The sequence below is a fragment of the Euprymna scolopes genome, chromosome 6 (assembly GCF_053919585.1).
Source record: "Euprymna scolopes isolate OS-2025 chromosome 6, ASM5391958v1, whole genome shotgun sequence".
In the NCBI taxonomy this organism is placed as follows: Eukaryota; Metazoa; Mollusca; class Cephalopoda; order Sepiida; family Sepiolidae; genus Euprymna; species Euprymna scolopes.
In genome coordinates this window covers 75717475-75738611 of record NC_136487.1, presented here as the reverse complement: position 1 = coordinate 75738611, position 21137 = coordinate 75717475, and the positions used below count along the sequence as shown (strand labels likewise).

The window sequence follows — 21137 nt, the reverse complement described above, 5'->3', positions numbered from 1 at the left end:
GCATGTACCAATGACTCAGTTTTAGCCCGCTTGATGACAATGATGCTAATAAATTGTCAAGAAGCTATGAATGACAAGAACCAGGCTCCAGAGTGAGAAAGAGATGGGACCAATTCTTGATAAGGTTGCTTATTCTGTGGTTTTGGACTTCAGCATGTCAAATGATTTGGTCAGAGAGGAGGATATACCTGTTTCATAACAGAGGATTACTATGGTAAACTGATCGTCCCCACACTGTCATTTGTGTGATCATGTAACCAAGAGAAAGTGGTGATAAATACTTATATTTACCCACTTCAAAGCAGTGTTTGGTAGACATTTTGGTGCTTCTTTACAGTTAGACTATAGTTAAATATGTCATTTTAAGCAAAAACAGTATTACTGACATAATTGTCATCTCGAAAATAGCAATATATCCAAAGGTATCTGGCCTTTAGGCTAAGATCCAAGTGTAGTATCTGGTCTGATGCTACACTTAAGTTAATTTATCCTTAATGTCGGTGAAACCCTTCTATACTCAGGCAATTTGTATTTTTGCAAACTGCCAGAATGCCCCCTTTTTGCAGAGCTGATTTTCCCCTACATTAAAAACGACCTTGTGTCACATTTTGTTCTTGTGGAAAAGCAAATAAATACAGTATATCACAAATTACAAAGTTTGATCAAGTAGATAAATTTTTATGCATAAAAGTAATTTTTAGCAAAAATTATACGTTTCGCCATTTTCTTCATACTCATAGTCAGAATATGGCCAAAAACGGGGGGAATTGAATTATCTCCCTTGTTTTTTGAAGAGTGTGCAACGTTAATGGCAGCCATCGACTCTTACCATAATATCTATGTATGGTTTTTACTAATAGCAGGTGTTCTATCCGTACAATTTCATAATTTTTGGATATATTGCTATTTATGAGATGACAATTAAATAAATAATACTGTTTTGCTTAAAAGGGCACATTTAAAAAAAATGTCCACTTTAGTCTAACTGTAAGCAAGCACCAACCTCTTAAACAGCTTTAAGGTGTATGACCCGAGGTCATTCATAATTTGTATGCAAGATCTACTTGCTGAATGGAGTATGACAATACTGGGAATGAAAAATGGATGAAATATGGAATAGTACCCCAGCTGACTTCACTATGAAAAAGACAGATTTCTGTTGACACCAGTTTCAACTTTACCTTGGCACATTGAAGAGTGCGTTTTTTATACATCTGCACAATTTTAATTAATCTTTGGATTTATATTTTTATTTAAAAAATAAGTAATAAATAAATGAAAATAAATAATAGTAACAAGTTATATTATTTATTCACAATCAATATTGATTTTTTATGAAGAGTGCGTTGATATATTTACAAAATTTTTTGATTAAACTATTTAAACCAAAATTTGGATTGATATTTTTATTAAAATAAAACAAAAACTCATTATTATTTATTTATTTTCACTCCAAAGATTAAAGTTGTGTAAATATATAAAAATAGTGTACTCTTAGTCACGAAAATCCATTTGAATGTGCCAAGGTGAAGTTTAAACCAGTGCCAAAATCTGATCTTTTTTTTTTGCTAAGTCAGCTGGGGTGCTTTACCCTGAAAAACAATTAGTTAGGAACAAACATATATACCAAGTGACAGCAAAGGTAGAAAGCTTGAAAATAAACAGTTAATAGTGGAATTATTAGGAGAATGCTGTGACAACGGAATATTCTTTTCATTCTTTTGACTCTCTGGTATATATCCGACACGGTAAGACACACTTAATCAACTGAGAACCACATCCGTCTATATAAAAACAGATAAGATATTAATGGATATACACTCAAGAGTCAAAACAATGAAAAGAATATGCTGCTGTCACAGCCCTAGTAATGAATAATCCATTTCGGACATGGATGACGGTTTTGCACCTGTAGCATGTGATCGGTTGTGGACCCACATCCAGGAATAGTTAAGTGATTTAGGTAAGCTGCGCTGTAGCAACAATGATCTCCTCTGAAACGTTCAATAAATACATTTTCATCATTTTATATTTTCAGTTAGACATCAATACTGTGGCTGCTGGTGGTGGCTCTGTGTTGTTTTTCCGTGCTGGGCTTTTTGCTGTAGGCCCAGAATCCGCAGGAGCTCACCCAGGACCTGTTTGTTATAGAAAAGGTAAGGAAAACAAAATAAAATTAATCTTTATTTACTAAAAGTTTATTTCTGAGATGTGATATTGTTATAAATGATAGGTGACAGAATTGTTTTCAAGCATGTGGCAAAGCTCTCAGGAGTATGCAGATAATGAATAAAACACTTTGTTATTTGCATTGTAAGATTTTCAATAACAAAATAAATCAAAGTCTTTGTACATGTGTGCGTCTTTTATATACGTGGGTGTTTATACAGGTCTCTTTTTTATAGTCGCTTCTTTTCATGAAGAATGTAAAAGAAAAAGACATTTGCTGAGTTTTTACAAGGTTTTATTTGGATGAACTTACGAAAAAGAGAGAGAGACTAATTATAACTTAGTGAGTTATTTACTTCTTTAACTTAATTTCTACCTTGCTGAAATGAGTGATGCAAACAGACAGAGACTCGAGGTACCATTCCACTTGGATTTTTTTGTTTTTACATTATTGGCCTTGTCTCATTTGCATAGCTTCCACCGAGGGACCAATTTGAAAACCTTAGTTTTCTCGCAACTTAAAAATGTGTTATCATTCAACTCTGTTGTGTCTATCATTTGAACTCTTGCCTTCTGCCCCAACTGTACGCCACCCTGTTAAGGCATGAAAGGATGCCTTCTAGAGTGGTAGAATGATCCAACTATTTTTCCAGTGGCCTTGGCAACAAATTTGATGCGTTTCATTTCAGGTCTGGACTGAAGATCAATCCCAGAAGGTTGTCAAAGCAGGGTGCTTCTTCGAAACTAAAGCCATTCATTTCAATTTGGGTCAAGTGGAGATCAGAGCATTGGTGGTGAAAGGATAGAAGCGTGGTTTTGGATGCATTAAAATTAACCAGTCACCTTTTACTCTATTGTACATGTTCAGTGTCGGAGAAGAGACTCAATAAGATTTTAATCATTGCTGACCTTTGCTCATATTTAGTCTTTTCCATGCAGCTGAGAGGGAGAGATGTACGCCTCTTTTTGAAACCTCTGGTCTATACTGTGGATATTATTTATATTGAATAGGTGGGCCATTGACAGTAACGGATGCTAATTTATGCCTTGGTCGCATTCTTCCGGAATATTTTCCTCACATCTTTGGAGAGTCAGAAAATCTTCCATTGGACAAAAAGGCCTCCATTGAAGCATTTGAAAAAATGAGGGCTGAAGTGAGTAATCCATTATAATTCTTTTTGTTCTTTTTTCACGCGTTAATTGTTTACTATTGCAGTTGACAGTCATCAATTATGCCCCTTGGAATCGTTTTCATGTAATCTCTCATGAACTATACTGGTAACGAGTAAGAATGAATCTTCAGTTTTTAAGTACAAAAAAGACTCGTACATGTGTGGTGAAAGATTGCAAATTGAGCCTCGGGTTCTTCTTAGTTTTAGGGGTGAGGTTGACTAGACGTATCTTTATTATTTATATATACCAGTTGTGGAACGAAAATGTCATATTCCAACAAATCACATAAATTGATCAAGTAGTTTTTTTAACAAAAAAAAAAAAATCAAATTTTCTGTATGTCTTGGTCTGCCATCTTTAATAAATAAATGGAGTTACCTCCCTATTAACAACATCTCCAGAAATAGAGATCACAATACACCTTGATGGTTACGGTTTACTATTAATCGCTAGAAATCGTAAATAAATTATATATATATATATATACATATACACACACAAAAAACCTACTTGATCAATTATGATTTTTGGAATATAACATATTCGTTCCATGATGGGTAAGTACATCATAAAGATTTTCTGTATTTTATTTAATTTTTTCTTAATTAGATTGAATTCTGGGAAACAACCAATCGTTTTACATTTGAAATTTTGCTCCGTTTTAATGAAAAAAAAAAAAAAAAAACTGTAAATGTTTTCCTGTTCAGAGTGATCTCCCTTTTTATTAGCACAATTTCATCAAGTTAACTTTTTACAAATTCTATTAAATGGCAGGAATAGAGATTACAACATTGCTTAAACAGCAAATAATTATAATTTCATAAGAATTTTATTCAATTATGTAATAAACAAATATGGTGATAATTATATTTAATGTTAATAATACTTTGAAAATAAAACAAATAAGTTATAGTTTTATAAGAATTCTGTTCCAAAAAATTTTTCAAATCACATATCGATACTGTAATAATTGTATTTCAGTTTCAAATGTATATTTAAAGAAGAAATAAAATAACGCTTTTGAAAAAGAGGGCATAGTAAGAAAAAAAAAAATGGAAAATATAAATACTCCTAGGCAATGTTGGGGAAGTACAGTTAATAAATATATATATATATATATATATATATATATATATATATATATATAAAATTGGTTGAGAGATTCCAGTGAGAGAAAAATGTATATTTAAATAAGAAAGGTCACCAACAATCGCTATGTATTTTTCAGCATTATTTTATTATTCCATCTTTTGATTTTTCATATAAAAACGTATCATATTTAGATCATTGTAATAATGTTTTGAAATCATTGAAATAGTTTTTTACGTGTTTCAGACGTTCTATGTAGCGTCCTCTTCAGAAATTATTCAAAGTGTAAAATAATTAAAATATATTTAAAATGTGTTCAGAATATATAAAAGCGTTTTCGCAGTCCATTTTGGTTACATGTTTCTCGAGCGGATGAAATGTCTGTATTTCATCCAATTTAATGAAAAATTTGATGAAAATCCAAGATGGCGTAATGGTAAAATATAAAGGTAACTGCAGCTTCTCTTCCAAATTTTCAGATTCTCACCATGTCGTATCATATTTTAATTCCTTTTGATGGATTAATTGTTGCTATTTCTTCTGATGAGTTAAGGGCATAATAGATTCACTAATTGATATAATTATTAGTGATTGATTTTGCGTTACAAAACAGACACTGTCAAGAACTGTAAGGATCAATTGATGTAAAGGAATAAAATAAAAAATTGTCAACATCATGTGTTTCGGAATATAAAGTTTTTGTCATTTATTCTATATATTGCTCTGTATTTACATTGAGCTTCTTATATAAGGATTGATATATAATAAGAAATATATATATATATATATATATATATATATATATATATATTTCTATATGTGTGTATTGCTAATTCTGCCCTAAATAAGTCACTGAACACTGTTTATACCATCCTTCTAGATATATTCTCTTGCTTTTATTGTGGTTTGTTATTGTTGTGCCACATAGTCCTAGGCATTCAGACAAAAGTTAAAGTGTTAACTTGAGTCTAAGGGTTTTGAATCGTGTGACGAGCAGAACAATCATCCTCCACACTGATGATTCCCAGAAAAGGATGAAAAATATGTATGTGGATAAGAATTTTAAAATATTTATCGTAATAGCATGCATATATATGTGTATGTGTTTGTGTCTATACATGTGTGTGAAAAAAGACAAAAGGAAAAACAAATTAAACACAAGAGTAAATAATTAAAAACAAGACATTTACTGATTTTGTTCAATTCAGTGAATGTCTTAAAAATGGTTTTCTGAAGACATTTATTGATCTGAACAAAACTAATAACGGTCTTGTTTTTGATGACACATTCCTGTGTTTAATTTATTTTTCCTTTTGTCTTTTTACATATACTTAGTTTCCAGAGCATTTTATTTTATAATATATTGTATTTGATTTATAATGTATTTTATCATATATTTTATCCTCATATATATATATATATACGTTTTATTTTTTATTACCGTATCTTTCTGTTAAGTTACAATAATGTAACTTAACAGAGAAGATACGGTAATAAATAAAAAATAAAACGCATATTTGCTCTACAACAGTATTGAGCACTTTCTTCAGGTTTTTATTAATTACCATTTCTACTATATATATATATATATATTTATATATATTAGGATAGGACAATTCCAATATTTTTCTCCGATTCCAATACAATTATTGATTCCGTAATAAATTCCTGATTTCGATACAATTACCAATTCCAGTTCTTTATAAATCTCTAAATATTTAACTATAAAATGATTATTTTGCCTTGATTACTATAAAAACACAGCTTAAATGCATATATATTTTCTCAAACATAAAACACACTTATGACGGAGTGGTCTATAGATTTTAGTTTTACTGGAAGTTTAAATCAATAAATATTTATTAGCAGTGTATCCCAGCTTTGCTCGTGTCCTATGAACTGTTCATAACTTTCCCTACATGTGAATAGACTTTATGTCATATTTTAAATGTTTAGACCAAAATTTGTCTGAATAATTTCGTAGAGATGGAAGATGTTAATTTTTTTTTAATTTGACCCCAATTTCGACCCCTTAACATTTACTATTTTGGTCTCAAATCAAAATTTAAAGTTTTACTCATGTCCAAGTTACCTACATCTAAAATTTCAAGTTTTTAGACCCAAAATTGGCAGAGGAGTTTGGTAGAATCTGCAAAGGTCAATTCTTTCAACTTTGATCTTTTGGCAGCCAAATTTTTGCCCCAAACTGATTAAAATGCTTGCCGCATGTCTGAATACCCATTATGTATAAATTTCAAATGTTTAGACCAAAAATTGGCTGAGTAGTTTGCTTGAAACTGCAATGGTCAAATCTTTTGAACTTTGACCTCTTTGCAGCTCAAATTTTCGATCCAAACCAATTAAAAAGCTTGCCCTATCTCTAAGTACCATTTATGTAAAATTTCAAATGTTTAGACCAGAAATTGGCTGAGTAATTTGGTAGAGAGCACAGAGGTGAAATTTTTTAAAACTTTGACCCCAATTTTGACCCCCTTAAAATTAATTTTTTTAGGCTCAAATCCAATAAAAAAGTTTGATCCATGTCCAAGTAACCTACATTTAAAATTTCAAGTGTTTAGACCCAAAATTGGCAGAGGAGTTTGGTAGAGTTTTTAAAGGTCAAATCGTTGAACTTTGACCCCTTAACAGACAAATTTCTGGCCGAAAACTGAATAAAAAGATTTTCACAAATCTCAATTCACCTTATGTCAAATCTCGAGTCTCTAGACTGAAAATTGACAGAGTTATTTTGTAGGAAAATGTGTACACACATACATATATTTTCACTTTTATAGATATACTAGCAGTTCCGCCCGGCTTTGCTCAGGCCCTATGTACTGTTCATAACTTTATGTGCCTATGTATATATAAAAAAATCTGGATATGTACAGTAATGCCTTTCCATATAATAGGCTTCTTTAATTACCATAGAGAAAAGTTGGTAGAGACAGCCGAGGTCAATTTTTTTTTAACTTTGACCCCAATTTTGACCCCCTTAACATTTATTGTTTTGCGCTCAAATCAAATTAAAATGTTTGATCCATGTCTAAGTAACTTACATAAAAAATTTCAAGTGTTTAGACACAAAATTGGTGGAGGAATTCGTTAGAGCCTGCAAAGATCGACTCTTTCAACTCTGACCTCTTGGCAGCAAAATTTTCGTCCAAAAACTGATTTAAAAGCTTGCTGCATATCTGAGTACTGTTTATGTAAAATTTCAAATGTTTAGACTCAAAATTGACTTAATAGTTTGCTAGAGATCGCAAAGGTCAAATCTTTTGAACTTTGGCCCCTTGGCAGCCAACTTTTCAGCCAAAAACTGATTAAAAAGCTTGCCCTATACCTGAATACACTTCATGTAAAATTTCAAATGTTTAGACCATAAATTGGCTGAGTAATTTCTTAGATACCAGAGAGGTCAATCCTTTTTTTAACTTTGACCCTAATTATAACCCCTTAGCATTTATTGTTTTGGGCTCAAATCAAATTATAAAGTTAGATCCATGTCCAAGTAACCTATATCTAAAATTTCAATTGTTTAGACCCAAAATTGACAGGAGTTTGGTAGAGTTCTTAAAGGTCAAATCATTGGACTTTGACCCCTTAACAGCCAAATTTCCGGCTGAAAACTGATTAAAAAGATTTTCCCAAGTTTCAATAAAACTTATGTCAAATCTCAAGTCTGTAGACCGAAAATTGACAGTTATTTGGTAGGGAAAAATACAGACAGAAAGACACATTTTCACTGTTATATATATAGAGATAGATTACTACCAGCAGTGGAAGATTTTGTCTCAAAAACAAAATCAAATAGAAAAAGATAATTAAAGGAATCGTTTTTGGTATTGTAAAATAGGTATAAATTTTTCCGATTCTGATACCCCAAAAAGTTTTGATTTTTTTTTTTTTTTTTTTTCCAATTCCTGATTCCGATTCTGACTCATCGTCCAAACACTAATATATATATAATGATTATTATTATTATTATTATTATTATTATTATTATTATTCCATATTAAGAATATTCAGAGAATAAATTATAACAAGATTCATATAAGCGTGCTCGATGCAAAATAGAGCACAATATACTTTTTATTTGTTTTTACATAAACACTTATATATCACTACATAATCATGGGTATGTTTCGGTCAACTGTTGACTGAAGTATACTCATAAATGTGTAGCAATACCTAAATGTTTATGTAAAAACAAATAAAAAGTACATATATATATAGTAATGTGATTGATAATTTAAAAATCAAATTAGAATTACATTAAAAAAAAAGCTTTGTAATGTCAGGAAAATCCTGCATTGTCTGAGATTAAATGAGAAACCCTATGTCTTCCTGCCTTCAGCTCATAACACCATTTTTATCTTTAGTTTTTCCTTTTTTATAATATTCAATTTTTTGGGGTGGAGCACACTTATGTACACAAAATTGATTAGTCGAGAAAATGTGTCAGTACAATGATGTTTATTGAAATAACGTTTGGTGTGCATGTATGTAGGTTGGACTGTTTACATTTTGACTATCCGTCACTGAGTTTATTTGTGAAAAAATGTGTGAATTTGTTTATATCATCGTCAGTTACTATTCCAAAAGTGTTTGTCTCAACCAAACTTTTTATTTAAAAAAAAAAAAGTAAGCGTCTTTAATATATGTCGGTTGGACTGTTTACATTTTGACTATCCGTCGCTGAGTTTATTTGTGAAAAAATGTGTGAATTTGTTTATATCATCGTCAGTTACTATTCCAAAAGTTTTTGTCTCAACCAAACTTTTTATTTAAAAAAAAAACAAAGCGGGAGACCAGTACCCACATTAAGCTGGTCTGCAGTTTGACTTGTTGCTGGCTATCTTGCTCTTGCTTGTTGCTCGATGTCAACATTTTGAACCGAGAGAGAGATTTAGCTGTCATACAAAGCTAAAACTCTGTAACATCATCTTTATATAGATACTCCCTCAGGCATTTGTCTATTATAAAAAAAAGAAAAAAAGTCCTGTGGCAATAAAGCTGTGACATGTGTACGCCTGTAATGCTGGATGCATGTTACAACTATTCTGCCATCATTATATGTATCTATGTATGTATATTTATATATGTATGTGTGTGTATATTTATATATGTACATGTGAGTTTATATGTATTTATATCTATGTGTATATGTATGTATATGTGTCTATGTGTATATATGTTTGTGTGTGTACATATATACATTTATAAATGTTTTATGCATGTATGTGTGTATATGTATGTGTATGTGTGCATGTATGTGTGTATGTGTATGAATGCATATATATGGATGTGTATGTATATGTAGGTAAGTGTATGTATATATATGTGCATATGTGTACGTATATGTATGTGTAAGTATATGTGTGTATGTATTTGTATATGTGGATGTATATGTATGTATATGTGTATGTATGAATGTGGGTATGTATATGTATGTTTGTGTATTATGCATTGTATATGTATATGGGTATATATGAGCATATGCTTATAGACATGTATGTATGTATACCAATGACCTTCTTGTTTATGTTTACATGTGTATGTATATGTATGTGTGCGTATTGTGTATGTACACATGTATATATGTGTGTGATATGTGTACATATGTATGTGTGTGTGCGTGTATATATATGTATGTATAACAATGACCGTCTTTAGTGTCATGTCTGCTTGAGCATGTGAATTCGCTGGCAGGACTATATGTCATTTTTCAGGCTCATGAACTTTCAGTGTCTGAGGGAGTGGTACTCGTCTGACAAGACGTTGCAATCATCATCATGTATGTGTGTGCACATCTGCATATGTTCATGTAATTTTCACTTTAATGTAAATTCTTGTGTACAAAGAATAAGTGATATTTTTGTTTTTTTTTGTTTTATAACAAGGTGAATGCCTTCATTACAAGCCAGGATCCACCTAGCAAACCAATGAGTACTGAAGAAGTTGCTATGGGCTTTATCCGTGTTGCCAACGAAGCCATGTGCCGTCCAATCAGAGCCTTAACACAAGTAAGGTTGTTTTTCTTAAAGGGAAGGGTATTAAAATTTGCTATCTGTTTGAAGACTTTATTTTTTTTTATGCAAATCGCTCCAGACAAGGCATGGAACCACTTGATGTAAGGAGCTAAAAGATTAGTACTTCAAGGTCAAAAACTTGCTAATGTTAGATGGAATAGATTCTGACTCAGAAAACAGTAATTCTTTGTCCAAAACATTGCTCCTGGAATGTGAGGACTAAAGGACAAAACAAGGAAATTATATATTATGTACAGGATGAACCTTGACAATACCACACAATCTTTTTTCTACAATCGTACTATATTTGGCATACATAAACTTCAGTCTACGGTTGACTTGTTCGCCAAGTTTCAATCATGAATGTCTAACAGTCTTTGTTTTATTGCTGCTTATTTAATGATTAGCACACTTGGATATAATGTGCAAAATTGACAATTATTTTGACACATTCCTCTTTTGGTCTTGCATAGATTTTAGTTGTGATGACCCCCCCCTTCAGTTCAGGAATATTCTGGGAATTGTTTTGACAAATATTATATCAAAAATAAAAATCTGAGTGTTTAGTCTAATGAGTGTGAAATCCATTCAGGATCAAACTCTTACTGATCACTGCTACTTCTACAATCATCAAAGTGTCTCCATCCCATGTCTTTGAACAACAATAAAAGAATGACTGAATATGTCAGGCTTAAACTGAAATTTATTTGTACCAAATATGATTGGATTGCAGAATGGATTATTGTGAATTTTATTAACGATTGCATCAATGCCATTCTAAAGGGTCAGTCTTTATATAAAGAAACATCGGCATACAAAATAAATAAATAATCAACAATCGTCAACATAAATGAATAATACGCCTGAAGAAGGAAACATTTGCCAAAATGTTGTGAGAAAATAAATAGAAACGGTGAGGACATTTGTGCAAAGATAAACAATGAAAATGTAATTTCAAAATCAGTTTCTTTTATTTATTTTACCATTTACATCTCAAACAAAACTGATTTAAAAATAGTTAACATTAAGCATCTGACTGGAGTCAAGATAGAAAAAAATAATTAAAATACATTCATAATAAGTTGTAGATTTTTAACTATTTTATGGATAGATGAATAAATTAAAAAAAAAAAAATGACGGCTTTAGGAATAGTCTGAAGATGGTTTTGATAGACATTGTCTTTGAGATGAGCTCACAGATAAAAATCTGAAAGGATTAAAGTCCCCCGCTAAACACTCAGAATTATAAAGTGATGATCAAAGGTAAGTTAAGCGATCCAGGTAAAAGAGTGATGCTCTCTCCTACATCTTAGTGTAGTAGCTAATAAAAAGGGAGTGTTTGGATATTAAAATGATCAGAATTTGTTAAAACTTTAAGATTCAGTATAACTTTGTATAATTGAATTTCCTAGCTCAGAACTGTACAGGTGACTTCAGGTTATCTGTCAACGTACTAGTAATTCACTCAGTTGGCCTTCAGGCTGGGATCAAAGTATGGTACTGCACTTATCTTGAAAAGACACAACTCATTTTCCAAACTCTATCCACCTGTTTTCTCTTTTCTCCAACTGGGATACCATTCTCCTTCAGAGGTTGACTTGCTTTTAGTTCTGAACCAACTGGAAAATGGTGAGCAGTTTATTATTTAAAAAGGTTTGGTGGTCTCTGAAAGTAACTAATCAACCTATTATGTTCAGGAGTAACTAATCAGCCCATTATGTTCAGGAGTAACTAATCAGCCCATGATGGTCAGGAGTAACTAATCCACCCATGACGTTCAGGAGTAACTAATCCACCCATGACGTTCAGGAGTAACTAATCCACCCATGACGTTCAGGAGTAACTAATCCACCCATGACGGTCAAGAGTAACTAATCAACCCATGATGATCAGGAGTAACTAATTAACACATTTATTTAGACTCCATGATGTTGTGGACTCCTAAAGTGAAGGATATTTAGAGTTACATATTCTTTTGCTTATATACAGTATTGGTGCAATTCATGTGTAACGTTACCCAACATGTTGTAGCCACAGTTGCAAAGTAGACAAAAAATAGAAAAAAAATTCAACTCACTTCAACGACGACATTTATTTCCTCATTCTCCCATGACTCTTATGTGATCGTTTTCCCAAGCGTGCTCTCGAACGTCATCCATGTCTCTAACATGATCATCTTCTCGAACACACTCTCTCCTTTTTATGATTTTCTTTTTCCCAATCATGGCATCATTTCGCTCATGGTATTTGCATATAGCTGTCCATGCTATGTTACACATGCCTCCATTTTAGATCTATGATACAGAGCTCTGCTGTGTTTTTGTTTTTGCAGGCTAAAGGTTATGACACATCGCAACATGTTTTGGCTTGTTTTGGAGGAGCTGGAGCACAGCATGCTTGTTCAATTGCTCGTTCTTTGGGGATGTCGCAAGTCTTCATCCACAGGTATGTGTTTTGCAATTACAAACGTTCAAAATATAAATTAAGAATATTAATTGAGTTTGTGACTAATTAGTAGAAATCTGCTGGATTTTAATAATCTGTAACACAATCACCTTGACACACCGGTCCCCGCCAGATCACCAAAGTTAAGCAACGATGAGTCTGACCAGTACCAGATGGGTGACCATTTGGGAAGGCTAGGCGCTGTATGTATCATGCCAAATCATAAGAAATTTCCAGATTAGTATCTAGAGGCACATTAATTCACTGGGAGAGATGCACCCCTAGTCTTAGTTAAGACGTGCAACTAGAAGAAAACTATGATGACTTGGCAGGCCATGGAGGAGGATAAATCTCTAGCAGATCAATAATTTCCCCCACTCTTTATCTGTGCCTAAACCTGAACGTAGATTCCATGAACAAAGCTTCTTTCTGAGAACTGCACGCCTGCGGAACAAACATTCTTCATCAGCCATCCTCTTAAGTAATCCAATTTACCAAATTCCACTACGAACGATGACTACGACATGTTCCTTTTGACCACTGTACACTCATAAACCCTTATCCTCGAGTGGCCTCCAGGCCTTGATAAGTGGTGACTCCTATTTAAGAAAACAAAAAATGATTAATGGTTCTATGGTATTAAGAGTTACGTTATTTGACTGCAGCAAGAATTTACATTAAAGTGAAAATTACGTGAACATATGCACACACACACACACACACACACACACACACACAGACATATATGCACACCAAAAGTTATTTGAATAACCATTATTGTACTGACACATTTTCTAAGGACAATGGATAGGCAAGTCAGTTGCCACTGTGCTTGGGAAGGATATGGTAACCCACCTCATGTATTCTGCCAAGTTTAAAATCATGTGATGTTTCCAGAGGAATCACCCCAATAACAACCACAAGCGTGCAGTTCTAAGAAAGAAGCTTTGTTCATGGAATCTACATTTAGGTTTAGGCACAGATAAAGAGTATGGGAAATTATTGATAGTGGTTTTGGCTAGACGAGTGTTTTTCGTGAAAGTTTGGTGAGGGGGGAACAATAGATTGAAGCTCAGCTGAGCATTTGCCATAAAAATAACGATAAAGCAGAAACAGGCTCGCAACATCTCTTCTGTGGGAAAGAGGTTGCAGGGAAGAGAAAAGGGCATCTCCCACTAAGCTATGAAGTTTATTTTGAACTCTGTCAAGGCAGGATAAGCTGCTTCTAGCAGCTCCTGCCCAGATGTGGCAACAGTACTCCATCTTATGAACCTATCAGAGAGAAATGATTTAATAATTGAGAAGATATTTCCCGCTATGGTATAGCTGGAGATCTTTTAAAGTAGTCCTTTATGCCATACCTTATCAAAGGCCTTCGATATGTCAAGAGCTATTGCCCTTGAGAGGAAGCCTCCATCAAGAGATTCGCTAATCCTATAAGATATAACTGTAAACACGTCTGCTGTAGATCTAGCAGAACAGAAACCATATTGGCACGTCACTAAGAAGGTTGTTTTTGCTGAGATGGTTGATTACTTCTCTATTTAACACTGATTCCAGCAGCTTACTCGTGATGCACAAGTTATACATACATATATATATATTGAGACTTGACATTAGAATCCTCTGTTTTAGACAAAACAAAATCTTTCATTTATCGATCAATTGTAGGAGAGCAGAAAATGATTTGTCATTGGTTAACGGATTACAAAACTTGTCTCCAGTAAAAGTTTTCAATAAGAGAACTGTTGTTTGAAGAATTTGACACAAGACAGATAGTCAATCTGAGCGACAAACAGACAGAAGGACCAAGATCTGTGACCAATTGAAAGTAGAAATACAAAAAAGATTAAGAATTCTTTTCTAGAATTTAACCTCTTCTCGGACAAAAGCACAAATCAATTTGAAAATTCCTAAACCAAAACTCAGCATCAATCAAATTCTTCAACTTGTCTTTTCTCCCCAAGAAAACATAACGTTTGGATTTTATTATTGTTACATAGTTGTATTGGAATAAATATTTAGGTTCTTGTCCCAAATCCCCCTTTTTATTAAATAAAAAAAAAAAAAAAATTGTATGATGTACATACCCATGACAAAACGAAACATCATATTCCAAAAATTACATAAATTAATAAAATAGTTTTATTTTCATGAAGAAAATCATTTTTAAGTGATTAATGGAAATTAGTAAGCATTACAATATAATTATCACAAGTTTGAAGTGTTGAGTTATCTCTCATTGTTTTTTATTAAATGTTTTTTCAAAATGGTGGATGAGAGAGCTGCTCTTTAGTTAATCATAAATAATTAGTACATGAATAATCGAACAAATCTTACTAAAAAAGGCCGACATCATTTTTTTAATGTTTGCTTTTAGCATTAAAATTTATGAGATTACTAAGTGAACAAATCTTGAACGAGAAGAACTTCACTTTTAATGTTTGTTTTTAGTGTCCAAAATTATGACTAAATGAACGAATCTTAATAAACGAGATGAACTTTTTTTTAATGTTTGGTTTCAGTGTCCTATATTATGACATGAAAATTTGACCGAATCTCTTCCCACTCACAAGATGGGGTGTCTATTCCGAGAGCCGTTCTTAATATGGGGATGTTGCGCCTGACCAGAGGAGGTTCAGGGGTGGGGGGTGGGGGTTTTGAAAGTCATTATTACCATGAGAAGCTTGGGGGTAGGGCAACAACAACAACAGTACTTTACTGTTTTTATGAAGTGGGGAGATTATAGAGCATTTTTTTGGTTGCAAAATTTTTACCTTAGCTCCACCTACACACTTTCCTTTAAAATGACGACTTTTAGAGGTTTTCCTCTATACTGATTCAGAAAATCTCATTTATATTTGCCAGATACAAGTAGTTTTCCACATATAAAGCTTGTATTATGCACTTTATATCACTGGCCGTCAGATTAGTATGCACGAGTGAGGATCAAATCTAATTATGTCTGACCAACACTGCCACTAGTGTTGGGATGATTAATCGGAATCAGAAAAATCGGAATATTTAAGGGTATGGGAATCAGAAAAATTTGTACTGATTTTCCGATGCCAAAACGATTCTTTTAATTATCTTTTTGATATGATTTTTCTTTATAGCAAAATCTTCCATTGCTGGTAATAATAATAAAATAATAAATATTTATCGATTTTAAACCACCAGTGAAGCTAAAATCGATAGATTGTCCCCAACAAGTATATTTTTATGTTTAGGAAAATATCTGCACATTTAACATGCGTGTTTGTACGGTAATCAGAAAAAATACAACTATGTAGTTAAATATTTAGAGATTTGTAAAGAATCGGAATCTGTAATTGTATCGGAATCGGGAATTTAGTAAGGAATCGGTAATTGTATCGGAATCGAGAAAACATTGGAATCATCCAATCACTAACTGCCACCCCCTAACTAATTTCTTGGTTCATAGTATTTGCACGTGGGAATCTTGACAACGACTATCCAAGTTAAATTTGTGCCAAATATTTGGACAGTCAACTACACTACCAAAATGGGGTGAAAATTCCGAAAGCCATTCTTAACATGGGAATGTTGACAGTGACCAGTTCGAAGTGCATTTTAAGGTTGAAGACAAGCCCTTCTACAAAAAATGCATTGAATTGTTCAAGTGGAAGTGGAATCAGTGTAGCATCCTAGAAGGAAACTATGTTGATGAATAAAGTCAAATTTTGTTTTAAAGTTGTTTTATTATTGACACAAAACTTATTATTCAGCAATGTGCTATCTCTATAATTTACCATTGTTTATTTTTTTACAAAACAAGACCCAAATCGTGGTAAATTCCACTAAAATAAAACTTTGAAGATTTTCCTAATATTATGTCAAATATAATTTTTTTTCTCCATTCCATCAATTGTAATACTTTCTTTCCTTCTCCAGATTTGCAGGTATTCTTTCCGCTTATGGCATGGCATTGGCGGATGTGGTTCATGAAGAGCAGGAACCTTGTGCTTCTTTTTATCAACAAGGTAAGATTTTTGCATGACACCTGGTCAAAAATTATGCCACTACAATACCGAGAGTATTCATCTCAATTTAGGCGGAGAGGAGAAATACCCTGGGCATTATTTTTTAAATAGCCAGCAGTTAATTAAGACATTCACAGTAACAACTTGTCTCGTTACAACAACTGCAAAACACTTTCCTTCTTTCCTCTGTTTCTCTAACATCAAACAGAATTTCCATGAACAGAGTTTCTTACTACATTACCATGTGTTTCAGCGTTTCTTCCCACATTACCAGTTATTTCAGAATTTTTTTCCTCCATAATTTATTCACATCTATAAAATTATTTTGGTTGATTTTAGAATTTATTTGTAATTATCAATATTTGATTCTGATTAACCACTTTGCCATTTTTTTTCTTTTCCAATGTGTGTGTTTTTAATACCAAAATGTCTTTGGCTTCAGTTTGTTTTGGTAAAAAAAATATTCCAGGTTAAGAAAATTGTTAAGATGGCAACAAATAATAGCTAGAATAAAGTAAGGGAGATAAATCTTTTCAGCTTAAAATATGACTTTTCTCTTTTACATTATTTGAGTTATTATTGAGCATTTTTCCCCCCCTCTTATCTGTATAATAACATTGTGTGATCGCTTTACATGTTTCTGTGTAAGTGTGATTCCCACCTTTTCACCTGTTTTTATTTTTAATTTAAAAATTTTGCAACCAATAACTCTGTAACAATACCAGGTGAGGACAACTAGTTTAATATATGCATATTTTTTTTCCTAATTTTAGAGTCTTTTAAACACATCGACCAACGAATTTCCGTCCTGTCTCAGAAATGTGAAGCTGCTCTAAAATTGCAAGGTTTCCATGCGTATGTATCTTTGTGTTTCTTCCAAACTCTCTTGAAAACATATTTATATTTCATTATAAGTGGATGTCTAAGAGATATATTTTAGGTAAAAACACTATTATATAATTATGTACCATGCCGAAATTACTAAAACTTCTAAAAATTATGAAAGATTGATTGAGTAGAGAAATAATTACTAGTGATAAGACAATTCCAAGATTTTTCCCAATTCCAATACAATTACCGATTCCAATTCTGATTCTTCATAAATGTCTAAATACTTAACTATAAAGTTATTTTTTTCCTGATCACCGTAAAACACGTAAATATACATATATTTTCTCAAATATTAAAATACACTTGTAGAGGTGATCTATAGATTTTAGTTTTACTGGTTGTTCAAAATCAATACTAGCCTGGGTGCCCAGCATTGCCCAGGTGTTTGTAGATGTGTGTTGAGCAAAAAAAAAAAAAGTGGTAGTAGGCAGGCAGGCTCGAACCTGTAGCGTGAAGGTGGAAAGGAAAGTGGAGGTGTGTGTAAAGATGTTAGTTGAGCAAAAAAAAAAAGATAAAGGGAAATTGTGAGTGCAAAAGAAAAAAAAAATAGGAGTGGGAAGCTCAAACTCGTAACACATCAGAGGAAAAAGAGGTGAAAAAAAAAACCTGTCTTATCGGTGAGCCTATCATGGTTGTTACATCATGGGTGGTGAAAATAACGCATTTTATGCAATGTTTTTTTACACAATCTTTGAATGACTTGCAAAAAATGTCAGCGAAAAAAATGACCCACCCTGTACAAAAGTGCCCAGTTGAGGGTGAAGGAATGAATGCTTTTGGCCAATTTTCTGATATTTGTCGTCCAAAGGATCGAGCTTCAAAATGATACCGATCATATGAAATTCTGTCGCTTCTGTCGAAAATTTTTGCGAGACATACATACATACATAATGAAAGCAGGTGTTTGGCTCTCAGAACAAGTCTTTCTCATTGGTTGAAACCTGATTTTGGTATCCAATCAAGATTGAATAATTTGATAGAATTGACTAATCAGTATTATTTCAACGAATAAACCTCAAATATTTTACAGAAATCATTTCTCTGCTTCTGCTATTGTTGTTTCTCCACATATCCAGCGTTTATTGAGAATGAATGAATACCCTAACCCTAATTCCTGCTTGAAACCCTATTAAACCGAAATGACACTCGCTCTAGGTGGGTTAAACCAACTTCTTCTAAAGGAGGAAGTTTTATAGGAATATCAAATACACAAATGAGCCCCAGTTGCTTGTGTATCCCTGTCCGGAGAAATGATGAGATTAGGTTTTTGTAGTTCTTGCAGGAAGGTGTCAACATCCTCCTCCATACAGCACTTAGTATTCTCAGATGATTATCCATGAACTCCATAATACTATTTTTATTCATATTTTGTAATGTCTATATTTTCAAGTTATAAATCAAATAAAATTAAGTAAAATGTCTTTTTTCCTTTTATGAATGATCAGCACAGTCACAGACTGTGAAATGTTCTTATACATCTTTTGATCAAAATGAAATATATGTATCAAAGAACTTTACATAATGTACTTTCAGAATATGTGTGGTTGAGAAGTTTATTTCCAAAACCCTAGATGTGGCAACAATGTTATTGCAGTTTGAGTATTAAAATAAAGGAAACAGCAACACTCATTTTACATTTCATAGGTTTATTCTTTTCATATATATTTCTGACCAGGCAATTTGTGAAACAGTATTTGCAATTAAGTGTTCTCAATTTTCCTCTCTCAAACTAGCTTTCGGAGGGGCTGGGATATACTCTCATGATTGAACACCATCTGTGAAAGCAAAAGGACATTTTTCTTCGTGTCACTTTTGGAGAGCTACTCTCCTGTTATTTTCTGCAACCGATAAAGTTACTTCAAAGAATCGAGATGACAACAGATACACATTTACTCTTTGCTGCATAAGAAAGAGAATCAATTCTAATGTTTTCCTCTTAATTTTTCCCCACATACATGCCAACTGTGTAATTTGATCTTTGAATCTGTTTGTTATTTTACACATGTACTCTGTAACTTTAATGTTCATATCCTGTTATAAAAATCAATCTTAGATTGTTTTGTTTTTCATTTTGCATCTACACCAAGGTTACTGACTCCTTGATACACATTGCTGACTATTTCTCAATTACATTGTGTTCTACTTTCAGTCTGTGTTATTTTTGTTGTCATGAAGAGAAACGTTTTGTAAACTATGCTACAATGATTTCTGATTTTCTTTCTAGGAAGCAAATCTCAACCCAAGCATTCCTTCATCTGCGTTATGAGCGTACAGACTGCGCGTTGATGTGTTCAACCGATGAGGATTGTAAACCTCACAAGAAGAGTAGTAAATATGGCGACTTCAAAAAAGCCTTTTTGACCAGGTCAGGCAATCTGGAATATTTTGCATAGTTTTGATGTAATGTTTTTTTTTTATAAGGAAATCATCATTTATCAAGGTTCAAAGGCCACTCGAGGATAAGGTTTATTGAGTGTATAGTGGTCATCAGGACAACAGTGTAATAGTCATTAGTGGTAAGGAGACGGCTCAACAAGAACTTGTTTACATTAGACTTGAAGATGACCATGTAGCCAGCTGGAAAGCAAGCAAGCGGAACAGTGGCACAGGCTAGCAGTTCTAGGAAAGAAGCTTGTTCATGAAATCTGCGTTAAGATTTAGGCATAGCTAGAGAGTGGGGGAAATTGTTGATAGTGGTTGTAGCTAGACGGGTGTTATTTTTTTATAAAAATTTGGCAAGGGAGATCCATAGATCCATGCTCAGATGAGCATGCTCAGATGAGCACTTGTCATGAAAATAATGATAGAGCAGAGACAGGCTTGCAACATCTCTTCTGTGAGAAAGAGGTTGCAGCGAAGAGAAAAGGGCATCACCTACTAGGTTTCGAAACCGGCCTTAAACTCTGTCAAGGCAAGATAGTTTGCTCTGAGAAGCTCCTGCCCAGATGTGGCAACAGTATTCCATCTTATGACATACTTGGTTCTTATACAGTTAGAGGATTGCATCAGCAGTAAGATATCTACTGGAGCAATAGAATGATCTAACCATTTTTCTGGTGATCTTGGCAACGAATTTGATGGAGTTCATATTTATATATTCTACGATACTAATTGAACTCTGATTTCCACAATTAATACTTTTATTGCTCATTGATCATTTTTGCCTTCAATCCTTTGGCATGTCTTGTCTCTGGCAACATTTGTTGATTGCATTTGGTTGCTGAAAGTCAAAGTTGTCAAAACAGACAAAATAATACATCACGTGAACAATCGTAGTTTATTGCGTCGCAAAACTTTTCATTTTTTTTTTTACACAATTGAACAATCTTGATTT

The 21137-nt window shown here is 32.9% G+C and overlaps 1 protein-coding gene across 1 annotated transcript in view; it reads left to right on the top strand.

Moving 5' to 3' along the window:
• LOC145277711 (5-oxoprolinase-like) overlaps window positions 1-21137 on the top strand; it is a 150970-nt gene that overhangs the window by 62808 nt on the left and 67025 nt on the right. The window contains exons 10-16 of the mRNA XM_080129409.1: window positions 2039-2156; window positions 3181-3323; window positions 10335-10457; window positions 12796-12908; window positions 16824-16912; window positions 17686-17767; window positions 20028-20168. Of these exons, the coding sequence (XP_079985535.1) occupies window positions 2039-2156; window positions 3181-3323; window positions 10335-10457; window positions 12796-12908; window positions 16824-16912; window positions 17686-17767; window positions 20028-20168 (809 nt within the window). The remainder of the gene's footprint in view (window positions 1-2038; window positions 2157-3180; window positions 3324-10334; window positions 10458-12795; window positions 12909-16823; window positions 16913-17685; window positions 17768-20027; window positions 20169-21137) is intronic.